Raw genomic sequence first — 18,733 nt, forward strand, 5'->3', positions numbered from 1 at the left:
CAGAAATCCCCTCTCTTTGCCTTCACTGTTGTGGTTAGAGGCAAGAACAGCTGGAGCCTCAGCACTTTCCCCAGGCCAATAAAACGCGCCCTTGTACTGTGTCCTGGTGCTATATTGGGAGCAACCTTAATCACAGCTGCAGGGAAATGAGATTATGGCAGGACACGGCCACTCTAAGCTGCTTGCACTCGGTTCCCCTCACACGTGGCTTTTGCTCTCATTTTCCTGTGTGTCGCGGCGCCGGCCACACTGCTGGCACTACTGCATAAATCTGAGGGGTATCTGACAAAGGGGGGCAATCAGCTGAGCAGCTGCAAACTGCAGTGTGGCTGCTGTGCTGTGCCTTCCCCTCCTCTGGTCCTTCTGCTCAGGATGGGAAAAGAGCAACTCCCTGAAGCGCTGCAAGGGAAAGACTTGCACCGTTCAGTCCTCGCCTGCACTTAATTTAAAGTCTAATGAAGAGGTGAGCTGAGTTCATCTCTGTACACCGTGAACAGGATTGAGCACACAGTGCTGAGGAGGTAGGAGATGGTAAGAAGCCCAAGATCTCTACTGCAGACATGTTGTACCCTGCAGACCCTGCTCCAGTCCCAGGAGAAACAATTAAAGCACAGGTTTCAACAGGTATGAACAACCCATGGAGCACCCATGGCAGCTAACAAACAAGGTCTCCAGATGGGCAGCTAAGAGCTAAATACCTCAAGAGGAGGTAAACTGAGGGGTCCCACCAGTGAAGGCATGCCACAGGGCCAGCTCAGGAGATCCAGGGGAACCGGAACCAGCAGTGGATTTCACCTGACCCACAAGGGGTGTCTGCACCATAGGTGTCCTCACAGCACAGACCCCAGGAGAGATGCGAACAGTAGTACATGTTGGTGCACACTGGGCTTGGCAAAATACCTTCAGTGCTTCCTGGTGGCCTATAAGTCCTTCTGCCATTACTCATCAATCTATCTTTGGGGGATTAAGTAAATTTAACAAGTAAAAGACCTATAATGTCCTCCTCCTAACCCAAGCATATACGATTTGGGGGTTTTTTTTGCCTGGAGTGCAGGCCCCTCTAGCTGCCCAGTTGGTAACATTCAGGGCAGCAGCAATGGTCCCCAGGACTAGAGTCCGGTATCCCCTCAGGACTAAGTGACCAGAAAAATCAGAGTTCACTGAAAACACCCAGACTGTTCAGCTCCTGCCCTTCACAGCCTGCCCAGAACCAACCAGCTGCCCTTGTCTGCATGCAAAGGAGAGGTGGGTCATGGTGTCCTCCAGTGCTGCGTCTGCAGGATACACAGCATTGAGCCAGACACACTTCTGCTCTCAGGGCAATGGGCAAGATGGGATCTGCCCTGCTGTTACACAGACTTGCACTTCTTTGTTGCATCTTGAATCCATCAGGCCAACACCCTGAGGCAGTGTTACACCCAGCAGCGCAGCCAGTGCACGTCTGGCCAGGACCAGCGCCGCAGCACAGCACCAGCACTGCGCTCCATAGGATAGGCCACAGCAACGTGTAAGGAGCACAGTGCCTGCTGTTGCAGGGCATGGGACAAGCTGTCAGGACTGGGCTTCCCTGGAGGGGAGGCCAGCCCATCACTGCTCATCTCCCAGGAGCATCTTGTGCTGGCTGCTGTCAGAGATGAGTTACAAGCAGACAGACAGTGGGTCAGGTGCAGGGCAGCAGTCCCTCTCCTCCTGTCTGGTTTCCTTCTGGAATGCTTTTTTTGGAGGCGGGAGGGCTGCTGCTGCTCCCTCCTAGGCTTCCTCAGAGCCACCCCACTCGGAGGAACAGATGCTTTGGGTCAGACCAGTGGTGAGACACCCACCCACTGAGAGAAAGCACGAGGGCGAGAGATCCGACTGCACAAAAATATATAAATAAATAAAATATGCTAGCGAGAAAAGGGAAAAACAGTGCCAGGCAGCGGATGGGTTACTGCAAGGCAGCAGCATCTGCTCCCCCGGATGAGTGACAGCATTGCTGTATATGTTAAGACACAAGATCTTTCCTTGCCAGTCATACTCCCCAGAGGTGTGAGCTATTAAAGCCAGGTTCTGATCTCTCCCTGACATGGAGTGCCTCTCCCCCTTCTTTCACGGATACAGCTCATTGCTCTGATCTGCAGCATCGCTATGGCTTCAAAGAGAGAAGAGCCCAGCCTGATCCCGCTCCTCTTGACACGGGACACAAGGGATGGGCTGTTATCTTTTTCATGTGCCCTCTCAAGTTTGCGTGAAGGAGATTTCTTCATGCCCATCTTGCCCCCATGATAATGGGAAGAGGTGACTGAATTTAGGACAGCTCTTAGCCTTTTATTCCACACAGGGAAAAAAATAGTCATGTCAAGGAGAACCTGGCAGTGCTCAGCCACCTAGTGATACAGGAACTGATAAGCAGCCATGTTACTTTGCCACCTGCTCGCAGTATGTCGACGGAGCTACTGTGTCAGGCACTCTGCAAACTTAGGGAGGCACTGATGCTGCAGTTTGGAGCTTTAAAATGCTGTCATCAGACAATGGAATAAGGCAACGTCTTTGCCTTATTAAAGAGGAAATAAGATCAGGAAGGAATAGGAGGGGATGAGTGGCATTCTCTCATCTGTTGGTAACACCAAAGCTGAAAACTCTGTGGTTGAGAGTATTTACCTATAGAAAAATCAAAGCAGCGTGGAAGGCAGGAGTCCCAAGTACTGACAGTTGCTCACTTCCCATCATTCATGGCTGTTGGATGCCTTACCTCAGACCATAAGTGAGGGAAACCATGCAGAGCATTCAAAGCAAAGTCCAAACCGACCTTGCATCCATCTGGCATGACTCAGGAAGAGAAGCCAGCACATAAGGCACAGGAGGAAGAAGAGTGACTCACCAAAGTTCTCCCCACCCCAGATGTCCATGGCACTATCGTACTTCCCCAGGTGGTTGAACCAGGCTTTGTCGATCACAAACAGCCCCCCGGCAATGATGGGAGTCCTACAGAATGGGTAAGGGAAGAGGGGGGGACATTCTGTAACACCACTGCAGCGCCTGGATGCACAGAAGCAGCCAACCCTTTGACTCCTATCATCAGGACATTACCTATGCATCTCCTTCTCACCAAACACACCTCAAAAAGCATCTAAGCCTGTCTTTCAACTGCCTTGGTATTTTGCTGTCAATCATAAATTGCCTGGCACTTAATGACTGGCTAATGCACCCGTCAGCACAACTCCTACAAGCCCAAAGTTCACAGCCCTGATTGTAGGCTTCAGCATCAAAAATGCACTTAGTGCTCAGGGGGTTATTCACTCAGACGGGCTTTTTGCCTGGAGCCAGCCTATTAAAAGCACCATTCTACTGGGGAGGGGAAGGCAGAGCCAATTCAGAAGGGCTTTTTAAAAGCCATCACTAGCTGTGTGATCTCTATTTCAAAACAGGGTTATTTTTCGTTCTTTGGATTAGCTAAGAAAACTGCAGAGAGAATGTCCATGGAGGAGGGGAAGGCAGACCCAGAAGACAGCTCGAGGAGACCCGCCTGTCTCCACTCAATTGCAGAGAGCGTGGATGTCTTAGCATAGGCTCAGGAGGAGCTGGGGTGACTGCTGCACCCAGGTGAGTCTCGGCAGCACCCTACATGGCAGGACAACTGGGAATGTGAGCCTTCAGGAAGCCAGCAAGAGCTCCTGTTAAACATCATCATCCTAAGGAGAGGTAGTGCTTTGCTCCTTAGTGAGGCTTCTGAGACTCTGAGTTCCCCTCAGCACTTGGTCTCCTCCATGCTGCCCACCCTAGTACTTCAGGGCTGGAGATGCAGACACCAGCACTTGGCATGCTTCCAGGAGAGATTTTCAGCAGAAGGAGGGACTCCCTCCATCCCACAGCGTAAGGACAGATGGCATCTTTCCCGTTCTGTTTTGCTATCTCTTGCAATTTCTGAGGAGCTTTCAGCAAGGTCTGGAAGAGTAGCTCTGGTTTGGAAAGGCTTGACTAGACACCACACTGAGGACACCGCCTTATTTTCCAGCGACAGCTGAGCTGAGAGATGCAGGCGCCTGGAGCACTGGGGTTTTCCCCTAACCATATTCAGTCCCCTTAGCACGACCAAAACACAACCATAAATACACTCCTTCTACCTCTGTAGCACCTTCAGGCTTCAATGTTGAGAGGTGAAGCTGTGCTGCAAAAGCCAAGCTACCCAGGAACTTGCTATAGGTGTTATAAGTTCAGAGCTGTCCTGAAGGAATATCATACTGCTGTGATGCAGTGACACACACAAGATCAAATGAGACGCCTGTTCCACCCCACGCTCCTCAGGAGCCTCCTTTCCCCTCCTGACTTACTTAATGGGTTCGGTGGGATCAAGTCGTTTGGCTTTCTGCTCTGGGGAAAGCTGCTCCCATTTGAAATGCAGACTCCAGTCAAAACCTAAAGCCAAAACAGAGAAGTACCACGGGGAAATTAGATATGGGTATGGATTAGGAAGCAACGCAGGCTGCAGAAGCCATGCTTCCCCAGTTTCAAATTACTTAAGCCATAGAGATGCAGCTCTTGGGAGAGCTGTTCAATGACTAATATATTTTACTACTGCATCTGAACAAGAAACAACATATTGCATTACAATTGCAGAGTAAAGCACTCCAAAGACAAGAAAAGTCAGAATTAAAGCTGCTGCTGAAACCTCACTTTGTCCCCTTGTGCACAGAGATACACGCTCTGATGGATACTGCGTGCTACAAATAGCACAGGCATACTAATAAGCACTACAGTCGCATCCTCTATTTGTTGCCTAGACATCTCCCATCTGCTCTTCTCGGCAGCTCGGCTTTCAGTGCAGCTAAGGGTGGCTTTGACATGACCCTTCTTTCCTGCCTGGCTGCCTTATCCACTGTAGCAAACACCATTCCTCATGCCACACTCACCTGTCTCTAAAACAGCTTGAGAGCAGCCAGCGGGGAGCACTGAGCAGCGCTGACACGCTTGGCGCAGGATAGCGGGAGCTGGCGGGGCGGTGCGGAGCCACCAGCTCCTCAGGCCAGCGCGTGTTCCCACCACAGGATGGACACCCACGGGGCATGCAGCTGACTTGGACTTACCTCCTCGGAGGTCTGAGGAAGCCGCCACATAGGCAAAGGTGTCCAAGTTGATGATGTCAATAACAGGGCTGACCACTCGTGTGGGATCCTGGAAAGCAGAAGTGAAATGACCCATTGCTTCAGATGACACTGCTCAGACTGGTGAAGGGAAGCTCTAGACTCCTGGAGACACCAGGTGGCTTGAAATCTGGGTGTCACTCGGGTTTGTCAGGGACAAAAGCCCATCGGTGCCTTCTCCTTCTCAGCCATGACATCAGTTCAATCTAGGGATTAATGGCAGCAGCACCAAGTGGCAGAGGAACTGCTGGGAGCCTGGGAAGGCAGGCCCCATCTCTCCTGGGAAAAAGGACTGCATGCTGCTGGGCTACCATCTCTCACCAGCTTTGGCTTCACTCACAGTCCTCTGTCATCCCCCTGTGTCCCCTCACCCAGGCTGTGTGCACACTCATCTGGGTGCAAAGCTGTACCTTCTGTAAATTCACCGATGTATTCCCCATTTACCTCCCTTAAATACTTGCTACTGGAGCTGAGATGGCAGGCGACAAACAGGCAGTTGAAATGACAGAGGGAAAACATAGGTAGTCGAGCAGCTTAAATACCATCATTTTTTAAATGTACAAATCAGGGGGTACAGTTAGAGTTATGCCAAAGGTACGAAAGGGTTAAAAAAAAAAAAGAGAGAGACACAAATTATTTTAAATAGCTGGTGGTGATTTAATTAACATCTTGTTATGGGCAAAGAGATTATACAAACAGTTATGAACAAAAACATCTACAGGAGAAAGACACTCTGACAGCTTTGATTGGTCTCTTATCTCCCTTTTTCTTTTCAAAAATCCCAAACTCCAATTATAGCTCAAACTCCGAGCTTTTACCCTCGCAGATGAAATCATTCTTCACAGCCATGCAAAGGAAAGCATCTGAGCACACGCAGGCTTGCTCTCTCACTGGGAAAAGAATTTGTTTTAGAAATTGGTCCTAACAAAGAAGTATTCAAATGCAGCTGTGGGAAGAAGCAACCAAAGGCCATGAGCTGGGAGCTGGACTAGAGCTCAGGTTTTCAAATGAGCACAAAACATACTCGGTATTTCCATAACAACGTCAAGTCTGGTGTCTTAACTTGACTTTTGCTGAGATTTAAGCATCCCACTGAAAGGGCAAGGTCTGCTGTACCTACATACTGCATGGAGAAACTCAAGTCATCATGTCCAAGCGCAAGGAGCCTTTCAGAGGCATCATAGCTGCTGCACGGTGCTCCCTAAGCTGCCACAGCTCAATATATCCAAGCATCCTTTAGTTGCCTGAGGGCAGGGGAAAGGTTTAAGTGAAGCATCTGCTTTGTGTGTTGAACACTATGGGGAAAGGATCATATCTAATCATCATCTTACTGGTGAGCACTCCTAACTAGTCCACACTTGTTCCCTGTTTCAGTTCCACACCTATACCCACTGCACTTCTTGCAAGAAGATCCCCCTCACCTCCTGGCTGGGCGCATTACTGCAGAGTGCTGACAGCTTTCAGCAGCACAACCTGTTCCCTGCCTTGCTTTCCCTGCCACGTCACTGGGATGTTTATATTTACTCAGCTTTCATGAAGGTCTCTCTGACCCTCAGCAGAGAAGCACGGCATGCTCAAGAGCACAGCACTGCTGCTATGATTTATTTTGGGGTGAGCACCGGATCTTATTATAGGCAGCTTCACCTTTCTTTCTTTTTTTTATACCCTCCCATGCCAGGGGACATTAATATTAATAGTACCCAAATCTTTGATCCTCTTTTACATTAAATTCTCAAAAACCTGAGAATGCATTTCTCCAATACGCTTCTCAAACCAACCAAATTACGGAACTAAACCAACAGGAAAACTCTGAAAATGGTCCTGAAGGCATTGGCTATGCTTCAGCAAGGTTAAAAGACCTTGACTGCAGCTTGTCTCCTAACTTCTACATCATGACCTTGCAATGGTCAACAAAAAGAGCCATGGTTACTCTCCCGGGCCCACAGAAGCACCAGGCAAGGCAAGAGCATCAAACTGGAGGGGGGGAGGATGCTTGAGCTGGAACTGGGGGTTCACAATCCATTGGTGCATCCCAGTGCCATTTGCAAACGCAGTTTTGGGGTGAATTCATTGAGTGATACTGTAAAAATGCCTTGGGCTGGGCAATTACATTTTTGGAGAAGTTATTCAGTTGAAATGCACCGTTAATGGCTTCAGAGGTATTTGTTCTCTAAGTAAAAGCAAAGGCCCACGCTCACAAACACACTGGTGTAAAACAACTGCTGTCACTGCTGCTCCATGAGACCTCCCCAGACCTCCCCTCTTCCCTCAACACCCCTTCACTTACTCTTAAACTTTCTAGCCCTGCTTGTTTCCAAACCCACGTGCTGGGCACATGCTGCCCGCACCCAAAAGCAAGCATGGGCCTGGGGAGGGGTGCCATCAGCTGCTGGGAAAGCTCAACGTGCCACTCAGGGGGCACCTTCACAGGTGTCCACATGGGTGCCTGGTGGCACAAAGCAGCTCTGGTGTATCCCACCATGGAAAGCTGCAGGAATAGCTGCTCTGCTCGAGAAAATAAGAGAAGCAACACGCAACGGGATGGCTGGTGGCGATGAGAGTCACTCACTGCTCCTTCGCGTGAAACTTCAATCACATTAGCTCAAAGCAGGCTGCTCCTAGGAGTAACGTGAAAAGGAAAAGCTTTCTAGGCGGCTAATCCTGACAGCAGCAGTGGGACAGGGAAGCCATCTCTTTAGCACATCCTGAAGGTGGCAGCAGTAACATTTCATACACTTCATTGATCACTATTCTAACCCTGATGTAAAGGATAGATATGGTGGGCCTGGGGAGAAGGAAACCAAAGACCCTCTGCCCTTTCTCCGCAGCTTTTGTGAGCAGTTAAAAAACAAGAAGGCAAGACCTCACTTGGTTCCCCTGTCTTGCAACACTCTCCATAGCAATTCTCCCTTGCTGCCTTTTGCCTGGGCTGCCACACTCCAGGCAGGGTAAAAGCAGCACCAACAATAGTGCAGCATTAAAGGCTGCCTTACTTGAAGCCAGGGAAGGATTTAACCCAGAAGAGCAAACAAAAAAGAAGTTAACAGAGGTGACACATGCATTTGATGCTATATTCAGACCACAATGTTGTGAAACTCCTATTGCAATACTGCATGGTGACATCCATAGTCACCTGCCCCATGGGCATGGGGCACAGTCCTGGAGCTGCGTGGGAAAGCAGCTCTGCCTGCCCCCTTCCTGCTGCTGTTCTTCTGCCAAACCACATCGTAAGTTCTGCCAAGGAAAGGAATGACTGCTCTGAATGTTCATCACCAAAATACAGCAGGGCTTCGTCAGAGAATGAGGAATGCCTGCCTTAAAACAGCTCAGAGGATCAACCAATGAAGTAGGTTTAGTGGTGAACCCCATGCTGGGGCAGGCCAGCTACAAGGTTCAAGCAGAGCATCAGAGCACATGTTCCTGTAATGCCACCACAGCTGGAATCGGTAACACGAAAAGGCCACTTTCACTTTCATTAGATTACCATTTACCAGCAGCACTGTGACTGCAAACCAGGCTTGGGACCTCTCTGGTGCTGGCTGCACTATGATTCCCAGCAGCACCAATTCACCTTGCCCACTGTGGAGGGACCTGACCCTGTGCCATGCCTCCTGTACCCGTACTGTTGCTGCTGCACACAGTGGACACATGGCCCAGCCAGCAAAGCTGTGACCTATGGAGGCATGCAGAGCAGGATGCCTTGCCAAGGGGAACTGTCCCCTCAGCTGGGAACACCAGCTCAGAAGGTTTCTCCATAACCCATTGCCTTGGCTTCTCCTTGCTCCTCAGCTGCCCTTATTTCAACATAATTCAGTAGTTTTAAAAATGCTAGAGTAATAAATACTAGGAATCGGGGTGCAGCAAGGCTGGGGGAACAAGGGACAGTGAAGGGAAAGGACCATCTGCATGATGGAGCTGAAGGCATTGTCCCTGCTGTGCCAGCGTGTCACTGGCACAGAGCTCCCTCTGGCTTGAGGGACAAGGCACTGGGAGCCTCCGTGCACCCGTCTGGTGAGAGACTCATCACTGGAGAAAGACGAATGTCATTGTTTGCTCTGAAATCAGCAGAATTTAAATCCTATTAAATCAATTTATTAGCGCTTAATTTGCATGAAATTAAATTCGGCCCCTATTCAAGGAGCCGTCACTCTCTTAAATCATCAGCACTGAGTATTTTACATGAGCCTAATTAAAAACTCTGCTGGAGCACTGCCCACCTATTCCCCTTTCGCCACTCAACCTGTGCTTGTCAGTTAGAGCCCTGCTGCCCCAGGAGGGACCTCATCCTACCCACCCACAAGCTCTCCCAGCCACAGAGGTAACCCTGCCTGCCTGCTGAGTGGAGGGAGACCAGAAAAGGCCACTTTGCACCCGTAAAGCTCATAGCTTTCTTACTTGGATGGCCGCATGCAGATGGTTATGGTTGGGCTGGTGATGCCCATTGAGTGGATGTCAATGAGTGTCCCTCACTGAGGGTGGCTTTGGTCTCTCAGGAGCACTCACCTCTTTGATCCTCTGCAGTAGTGGGAGCAGCCAGTCCTTATTCACCTCACAGTGACTGTCAAGGAAGGTCAGGACTCCTGCTTGTGCCACATCTGCCCCTCGGATTCGAGACCGGATCAGACCTGTTCAGGGAGACACCATGTCAGCTGCCACCTAGACCACTGGGCAACATCCCCAGGATGCTCCAGCACAGTCTCTGGTACTTGCTCATCCCCTGAGATAAAAGATGTGTCCCCATTTGTATGAAACAAATGGGTTGGGTTCATTGTCTCCTTCCCAGTGCTGCGAGGCATGCCGATCATTTCCCAAGGTCACCAAAGCAGATAAATGGCTCCACCTAGGTTAATGATTTAATGGCATTTATGCCAGTCCTTAACCTGCGTGATTATTTCTGCTGTCACCTTCTGGGGCAAAACAGGTAATAAATCTAAAAGCGATTTAAGTCTGTGGGGGAACAGGACAGGGGAGTTGGGGGGGGGGGGGGGGGGAGGGAGGTTCTGTGGGAAATTGCCTATTTATACAGGAGTCATCTGACTTCCTGACACCCCTCCTGCCTGCAGCTGATGCTCAAGTGAACCCCAGCCTAGGAAAGGAGATGGTCTGTTGGCAAGCAGGAGGACGTGCAGGTTGCTCAAAGGGAGCAAACCTTCTTAAAGAAAGAGAAACAGCAGTAATATGAGGAGAGAGAGGGGCAGACAGAGATAGATGGTTTCAGGGAGCAGCCACACATCAAGTCCACATGGGAGGTCACCAATTTCATATCAGAACTCCTCAGAGGAAAAGGCCCAAGGAACAGCCTCTGAGCCGGAGGGAAAGGGACAGCAGAATGAAGCCTGAAGCAATCCAGAGTTTGCCAAGGCTGCCTACTGCAATGCAGGACGTCCCTCTAACTTGTAGGTAGGACCAGCTGGTTGTGTTGACCCCAGGCCTCCCCAAATCCTGACAGGTCCTGAGGAACACAACTTCAGTGATGTATTAAGTGAGGTAAGCCAGAAGGAGGTGTAGACCTACAGAGACCTCCCATACCCTCCTGCCAATGCAGATCTGTCTCTGACACCCACAGCAGCGCGATGCCAGTCTGACAGCAGACCTGCACTGCTGAAACCTTCTGCAGAAGGAATCCACAGACAAACCCTCTCCACGCCTCAGTCTCCCCAACCTGATACACACCTGGACTCACGTCTTCATTTTTCAGTATGAAAAAACTTCTTTGTTTTTTGTTTTCCTAATGCTGTAGAGCAGGGACTTGAAAAGACCCATTCAGACTATGGGGAGCTGAGAAACGACCTAAAAGGTTGCCAGCAGTGTCCCAGTAGGGCACACAGTCATCATCTTACATATAGCCCTTCTAAATCTCTCAAATATAATTAATTAATTAATTAGAAAGAAAAAAAAATCCCAAAGAAGCAGCAGGAGCAGATCTCCTCTCTTTCATTAGAGCAAACATCTTTAAAAATAAGACCTGGGGCTTTATTTTGCCTGTTCTAATTTTCTGGCTAATAAGCTACAGCTGAGCCTCACTGGATATCTTAATAGTTCCATCTTTTTCAGCAAAGGAGGGGGATCTATTTCAACTCCCAGCCCTTCATCACATCTTCTTTCATCAGGGCCCCCCTAAACCCCAGGAGCTGCTGACTTCACTCGTCACTCACTCCACTGAGGTTCACCTCCCCAGATCCACCCCTCTCACCCCTCCCAAAATTTGGGTTTCCCCACCTGAGTCATGAGCAGGATGCTCTTACCTTCTCGCCGTCCGTTCCGTAAGCACTTCACCTTGGGGAGCTTGCCCAACAAGCGGCAGTCGTCAGCTTGGGAAACACAAAGGGAAGACATGTCACCCTCAGCCCTCATGGTGGTTCTGGCAGCAGAAATCGTCCCAGGAGAAATTTGGAGCAGGGAGAGGACCCCGTTGTGGACTGGTTAGTGGCTTGCTGGCCCGACAGCACTGCTGGGGCACAATGGTTTTAGCCCTCAGCTCACACTAAGCAAATCAGGACTGGCAGAGCAGCAGCTTTCATGAAGCCAGCATAAACCCAGGAGATTTACACCAAGAACAGCTGAATTTCATCATAAAGTCAGCACAGAAGAGCCGTGGTTGGGGTCAGAGTCTTGAGTTGTTGCACATTAATGCAGAAGACTATTTTGAGTAGCTGCAGAGCAACACATAAGCGGTTTGATGTATGTCTGCCTGGCAAGGCAGGAGCTTCCCGAGGTGGCCTGTGAGCCTGGAGTGAGGAGAAAGGGATGGTCAAAGAGACCCCTGTGGAGCAGCTGGGGGCTCCTTGTGCCCTGGGCAGCAGCAGCTCCATGGGATGGAGGGGCCCTACAGCCTGTGACTCTGTACACAGTTGCTGCCATTGCTCTTGCCCTGGTGCTGCCTGTAGCCCTGGTGTCCCTCCTCACCTGAATTTCTCCCAGCAAGAGCTGGGTCTGCAGGCAGGCGTACCTCAGCACTAGAACCACATATGTGCATGCCCCATCCCTGCTACCCACCCTGCACATACCATACAGAGCTCCAAGCACTTTCATCCCCTTCTTTAGCGACAAGGGACATCACCGTACCAGTATCCCTAACAGCTCCAGTATGGAGCTGCATTGCTCTGTGCATACCAGGGGAGCATCAGTGGCAGGGGCTGACTACAGACCTACAGCAGAATTTGCTGGGAAGAGCAAGAACCTGTGTGCAGAACAGCTCCATCCCAGGGAATAAAAGGTTAGCAGGTGGACAGAGGTGAGAAATGAGGCACAACTGGGGAGCAGATAAAAGCACCGGTTGCTTGGGGTGGGTTGCAAAGGAAAAAAAAACTGACCGTGTGTGTATGGCATATTATGCAAATACATGTATTTTATGTAAATGCATGCAGACTAGATGCCAGCAGGCTCAGACTATCACAGGAAAGGAGATGTAAGACAGCTGAGAAGCGCTGATTTCGAGTAGCCGAGGGGCTGCTCCAAGTTACATGGGAAATTTTCACCCCCCCGGCTGGCCCTGGGATGAGTTGAAACCCAGCCCTCCTCCTTCTCCCCTGCTCTGGCCACACTGTGACAGGGAGCTGCATCTCTACAGACCTCTCTCCTTTCTGGAAGGTAAATGCTGTGTAAATCCAAATAACCAGCATTTACTTCCTCCTCCTTCAAAAAGCCTGTTCTGCTGTGCGCCAGGTCTCCAGAATTGCCTAGCTTGTCCCCCAGTCACCCCCAAAGCTCACTGAAATCACTGCAAACCCTTCCCCTGGCTTCAGCAATTCCCCAGGGAGCCGTCAATGCTGAGAACTGGGTCTCGCGTGAAATCTTTCCCTAATGCTCTCTGAGGCATTGCCTATTTATAGCATCCAAAAGCAAAGTGTAGATCCCTTTCTTTTTATAAACCTCTCTAGCTTTGTTTTCACATTTCCTAGTAAATGGCTACGTTCTGCAGCTCCTCGAAACCTCAGTGCCACAGACCACTCAGCCCAGGTGTATTTTATCATCTTTTGTATGCCTGAGACAGTTTTTTGCACGCTTACTCTCAGTAACTGGATCTTCCACTAACCCATCTCACTGGGTAAGGTCTTCAGCTGGGAGCCCCTGGGGCTTCAGCTACTGACGTCTGCTTGAGATCAGACCTATTGATTTCACTTGAGTCACACTATTAAACGGCAGGAGGATGTGGGCTGCCTGTTGCATACAGCACTATTTATGGTGCATCTCAGAAATGGGACGCCTATACAGGAAATTCTCTTTACATGGATGAAAAAGAGGGTGGAAAAAAAACCCAAATCAGTTGAGAGTTGTTGGCCACCTACATAAATGTATGCAGAACATCATAAACATATGCAGAACATATGCATACATCGGGGGGTCAATCCAGAAGTGCTCCTGGCTGCAGCTAAAGTCAGATTAAAGACATAGCGGCTTCGGCAGGATACAACTAGGTAAGGATTGAATTCATGTCTGCTGGGTGTAAAATGATTTGCCATGTGCTTTTCTTGTGTTATTTTCATGAGGAGAGGTTTGGCCATTTAAGATTTGAATTCTCCATGCGGCAATGCAAACCCAGCACAGCGGGGTTTGCTCCCTACACCTATGGAGCATCACATTTCAACAAACCCTTCCCCCTTCTCTGTGTAAATCCCAGCCTCTCACAGACTCTTTGGGTTTGGTCCCTTGTTTTTAACATAGAAAGGGTCACTTACGATCATCACTGAAGTCATCCACTAGTATGATTTCATGGACGAGGTGCACTGGGGTGCGGTTCAGCACGCTAAAGAATGAAGAGAGAAAATCCATGACAGTGCTTGACCAACTCAACAACTCAGCAAACAGGGCGGGAAAGCCAAGGATCCATCCACCGCCAAAGCACAGAAGACCAGTTGGGATTTCAGGAAAGTATACACTAAGATCCAGAAACCATCCCCCCCCCCAACCATGCCCTTGGTAACCAACAGTGCCCAGCTATCAGGTCCCTGTAGCCTGATCGAAGAGCCAAGTGCCCGGCATTCCTGGGAAGTAGCTGAGATTCACCCATACCACCTTGGTGAGCAGAAGCAGAGTGCCACGTAAATCCAGGAGAAGCTGCCTTTTCAGCAGCACGTGCATAGCCACAAGTTTCCTAACGGGGCTTACAGCAAAGCTGTGGTCACCTCACCACCTCCACCAGAGCTAATGACACCCTGTCCACCGACAGCAGGGCCAACACAGAGAAAATTACCCAGCTCAAACCCGTCTTTACAGAGCTCACAGCTGAGCGCAGTCCTGTTTTTATCTGTGAGCTGATTGCATCTCAGAGACTGCCGAGGAGATAAGAGCAGGCTTGGAGCCCACCTATTTAATGAAAGAGAGAGGCTAGAGGATGCGGTTCACGGCTCCCTCCAGGTGGACAGACACTGTGAAATGGGACTGAAAGCTGCAATCTTCTCTTAATTATGCCAACAAGGTATAATAACAACAACAGCAACAATAGTAATGAGGAGGAGGAAACTCCAGAGCATCTTAAAAATCTTCAAGCACTTGACATGGGCCTTGATAAAGCCAGGTTGGGTTGTATGGACTTTACCAGCATTTAAACTTCTTTGCTTTCATCCTGAGCATGGTTCCCTTTTCACATCCCCCCAACAAATTTCACACCTGAGTCTGCCTTCTGCTTAGGGTTAGGTTCAAGCTTCCCACTTGCCTAAGGCGGCAAACATTCTGCTGTTGGCTAACAAGCCCCTGGTACCTCCAGATCCTGACTGACAGGTTTCCCTGGCCTCTCAGGCTCCCAAAGCTCCATCAAAAATCTGGAAAATCCAGAAAACCACATTCCTGGACCAGACTCCAGTCAAGCAGGCTCTGAAGGGCAGGATCCCCAGGGGACAGAGATGCTTGGGAGCTACCAACCCAACTGGTAGGAACCCAGAGGGGTCTCATGGCATTAGCCCTGGCTATTTGAGGACATTCAGCCAAAGGGCTGCATTTCTCTGATGAAATCTTCTTGGAAAGAAACAACAAGCACCCAGGAGGGTTTGGAGTACCTATGCCTATTGCCAGGAGCCCGCTGCCTGTGCTGGTGTACCCCCACCCCATCAGGTGCTAGAACTACAACCTTCTAGAGGGAAGGAGTTGCGCTGGAATTTATTGTAAGGAGGACATCCCAAGGCAGATACCTGAAATGGATCTTCCCTCCATGTGTTTGGTTTTGGTCATTTGGGCTTTTTTCCCCAGCAGAAATCCAGGAGAAGGGTTTTTCTCTCAGATCAGAGTGGATAAGGCCAGTACCTCCTTTGTGGAGTTCCTCAAAAATCACTTCCAAGAATTACTTTCCCCGGAAACACAAACCCAGCTTCCTCCAGTTTGAGGGCCTTGGCAAAAGCTACGATTTCCCTCCCTACACATCTGATGCTTTGCTTGTTGAGCATGGGGCAGGGAAGAGGAGAAATCCTTTATCAGCATCCATGGCAGGAGCCCTAACAGCCAGCATCGCGAAGGGTTGCGCTGCGTGGGGTTAGACAACGCCGCCTTGCCAGCACCCACAGCTTGCGTTAGGTATGAGAGAAAGCAGCTGAACACCTCCCCCCCCCCTCCTCCCGCTGGGGCACAGGGAGCAATTTAGATGTGCTGCTCCCACCTGTCAAACGTTTTTTAATTATTATTATTAATAGGTTTGTTATTTAAAAATAAAAAAATAAAAAAAAAATCCCCCTATGCCAGAGCTGAGTTCAGCAAATTACCGCAGCCCAGCATCAGTACAGAGAGAGCAATATCATGCTCGGTGGAATATTTAACAAGCACTGATTGCCTGGAAACCTAACGTGGTGAAACCTGCGGGAAAGCAGCAGACTTGTAAAAAAGCCAGCAAAATAAATAAATAACCTGCAGGGAGCGGGAAGGGGGGGGAGGCAGCGGGCAACTTGAATAATCAAAGCCTGCCTCTGCCTGGTCTCCCCTGTAGATTCAGCTGCCAGAAGCACAACGCCGGGCTTAACCCTACAGGAGGGTGGTCACACAGGGGCTGATTCTGATTTTGTTGGTACCAGCAAGAATAACTCACCCGGAACTGCTGCACTGGGCTATAGACTCAGACCTGGGCTCTAAGCAGTACTCGGTGCCTTGGAGGAATCCTCCCCAGGGACCTCTTCTAGAAGAGAACCCAGCACAGACAGCTTTCAGAGCACTAGGCTGGGGAGATGTGCAACCCAAGCTCTGCTCAGCTGCAGGCTCACACTGTTCCTGGGTCAAGCCATTTGCTGCTGACCACGTGCCACCACCCTGAAAATTGGGGATGGTGTCCCCTGAATGCCTGTGATGGCCATCCATGGGATGTAGGGGGTTGATCAGAGCAAGGGTGGAGAAGTCACCGTGCAGACTGATGAGGGAGGGACTATTCCAAGGCTTGCCCCAGCTCCACAAACCATCACCCTTCCATGGGGTTAATGACAGATGTCACCATAGATGACGCAGCCTCACCCTGTACCATCACAGCCCACTCCTATCACCTCCCTGTGGGACTCACCCACTTTCCCAAATCCCATGTGATAAAAAGCCCTTAGTGAGGGTGGTCCAAAATCTAAGTGCACCTTAGCTCCAAAGAACCAGACATCCACTGATTTCAGCAGGCTGTGAGGTCATTAGGGCCCTGCCAAGTCTGCGAACTGACACCTGCAAGCCCCAAAACCGCCACCAAGCTAAGGACCACTTGATGCAGGCACTAAGTGATCCCCACCAAAGGCTGCAACACCACAGCAGCAGCTTGCTTCCCAGTGCAGCCAGTGGCAAGCGCCATGGCTTTTCAGCAAAGCCAAATTCACGTCTCCAGTGTGCCTTCTACCAGAGCTTTATTAATCACATGATAACATACCCGTGCCACCAGAGACAGAGAAGATTACAAACACCCTCCTGAGGCATTTCTCCGGGAAGATGGGAAACGGAGGCACCAGTTACAGTTTACAAAGTTACTGGGATTTTTTTTTTTCCCAGATAGACTACAAAAGCATTTTTAAAAATCCAGAGCCAGCTTTGATTTTTTTAAATACTTTCTATTCCTTCTTTATATGTGTGCACGGCTCTTTTTCCTTTTATAAGGGTAAAATCAGAAGATAGTTAATACTATTGTGCTTTGAGGTCCCCTGTTATTTACAGAATTTTTCCCTGAAATCAAACACAAGAAGATTCACTGCAGCAAATGGGCACATTTTGACAAATCAAAACAGCTTTTAAGTTCTGCTGAGCCACATACCACAACACTTTCTCCCTTAAATCGCCCCAAAACCCCTTACACAGAATGTTAGGAGCTTGAAGGGACCTCAAAAGTTCATCTAGTCCCATTACCATCAAAATGAAAACTCATGCCTCTAGTTCTGTGTTTTCAATTCCAGAAGACCAGATTTGTTGCTGAATTATCTTGAAAAGTTAATGCTGAAGTTTTCTTTATTTGGATTTAGCAGGTGTTATGTAGATGCAACCACAGAGAATTTCACCTTAAATTTTCATCCTCCTCAATAATTTGTTGGGATCCTCTTCTGCACCCCAGCCCTCCCCTCAAGGTAAACACTGAATTTCACAATGTCATCTGCAAATAAATACCAACACAAAGGTCTCCCTGATGTATAAGACACAGAAAATATTTGCTGGGAGGAATTCAGACCTTCTGACTAAAGGTCAGTATGTTTTTGGTCATCATGCAGAATAACAGTTGCTTTAGAGAGGTAACTATGGACATTGATTTTTGGGAACTCATGAACCCAGTAATTCTCCCCATGGCAACATAGTTGGACTTGTTAGGGGAAAAAAAAACAAACCACCAAACAACAACTAAAAAACCCACTTTGGGGAGCATAATAAAAGTGTCAAAAGGGGCAAGGGTCACAATTATCAAAATGGGACCAAGAGCACAGCGAGAAAATGCCCACCAAAATGAACTGCTTCAACAACCCAAAATGGCTAATTATGTAGGAAGAGAGATATCACACCAAGAATAACCATAATGAGCTTTGATTACACTGAGGCTTTCACATTTTATTCTTTCAAATACCCACCAAGCTCTTTGAAATTCAAGAGTTCTCTTATGTTAACATGAAAAGGTAAAAGCACATGGAGGGCTGTGTACTTCGTCACCGCAAGAGATGATTAGCAAATTAAGGAGGGAAAAAAAAAGTCCATGGTTTAAGCAAAATGCAGAAAAAAAATAGTCAGCACAAAGTGCTAATTATGCAGTTTCTGCACAACACCTGGCTTGGTTTTGCTCCTTTAATCAGGCTCGTTTCAGTTAAGGTACAGACTCTATATGGTGCCACCACTGCCTAAGGAAAGAGGCACGCGGCTTTGTCATTTCCCTGCCTCGGGTGGTGTATGGATGCAGACAAAGTAGCTGCAAGGGGGAAGGTGTGAGACACTGGCTGTCCAGGACATCACTTTTCTTTCTCACAAGCACAAGAAAATGAAAGGTCTGATATTCTCCCTCTAATTAATGATCTAAATATTTGATGTGGTATTCACAGCACTCGCATTGGGACTTTTGCCAATGGACATGGTTTGGTTTGTCAGTGAGAGGTAAATAATTTAAGTTTCCTTATTTCTGTTCTGAGCTCCCCAGATGCAAGTTTGAAGAATAAATAAATAAAGACTACTCAGCAGAGTAAACCAGACTGCCTCAC

General features: G+C 49.0%; 1 protein-coding gene across 1 annotated transcript in view; it reads right to left on the bottom strand.

Moving 5' to 3' along the window:
* GALNT14 (polypeptide N-acetylgalactosaminyltransferase 14) overlaps positions 1-18,733 on the bottom strand; it is a gene marked incomplete at both ends in the record, with an annotated part of 97,395 nt that overhangs the window by 16,662 nt on the left and 62,000 nt on the right. Inside the window, 6 exons of the mRNA XM_084262166.1 lie at positions 2,861-2,964; positions 4,311-4,395; positions 5,064-5,151; positions 9,624-9,745; positions 11,366-11,431; positions 13,799-13,866. Coding sequence (XP_084118292.1) covers positions 2,861-2,964; positions 4,311-4,395; positions 5,064-5,151; positions 9,624-9,745; positions 11,366-11,431; positions 13,799-13,866 — 533 coding nt within the window. The remainder of the gene's footprint in view (positions 1-2,860; positions 2,965-4,310; positions 4,396-5,063; positions 5,152-9,623; positions 9,746-11,365; positions 11,432-13,798; positions 13,867-18,733) is intronic.

The sequence above is a fragment of the Gallinula chloropus genome, assembly GCF_964237585.1.
Source record: "Gallinula chloropus genome assembly, chromosome: 3".
NCBI lineage: Eukaryota > Metazoa > Chordata > Aves > Gruiformes > Rallidae > Gallinula > Gallinula chloropus.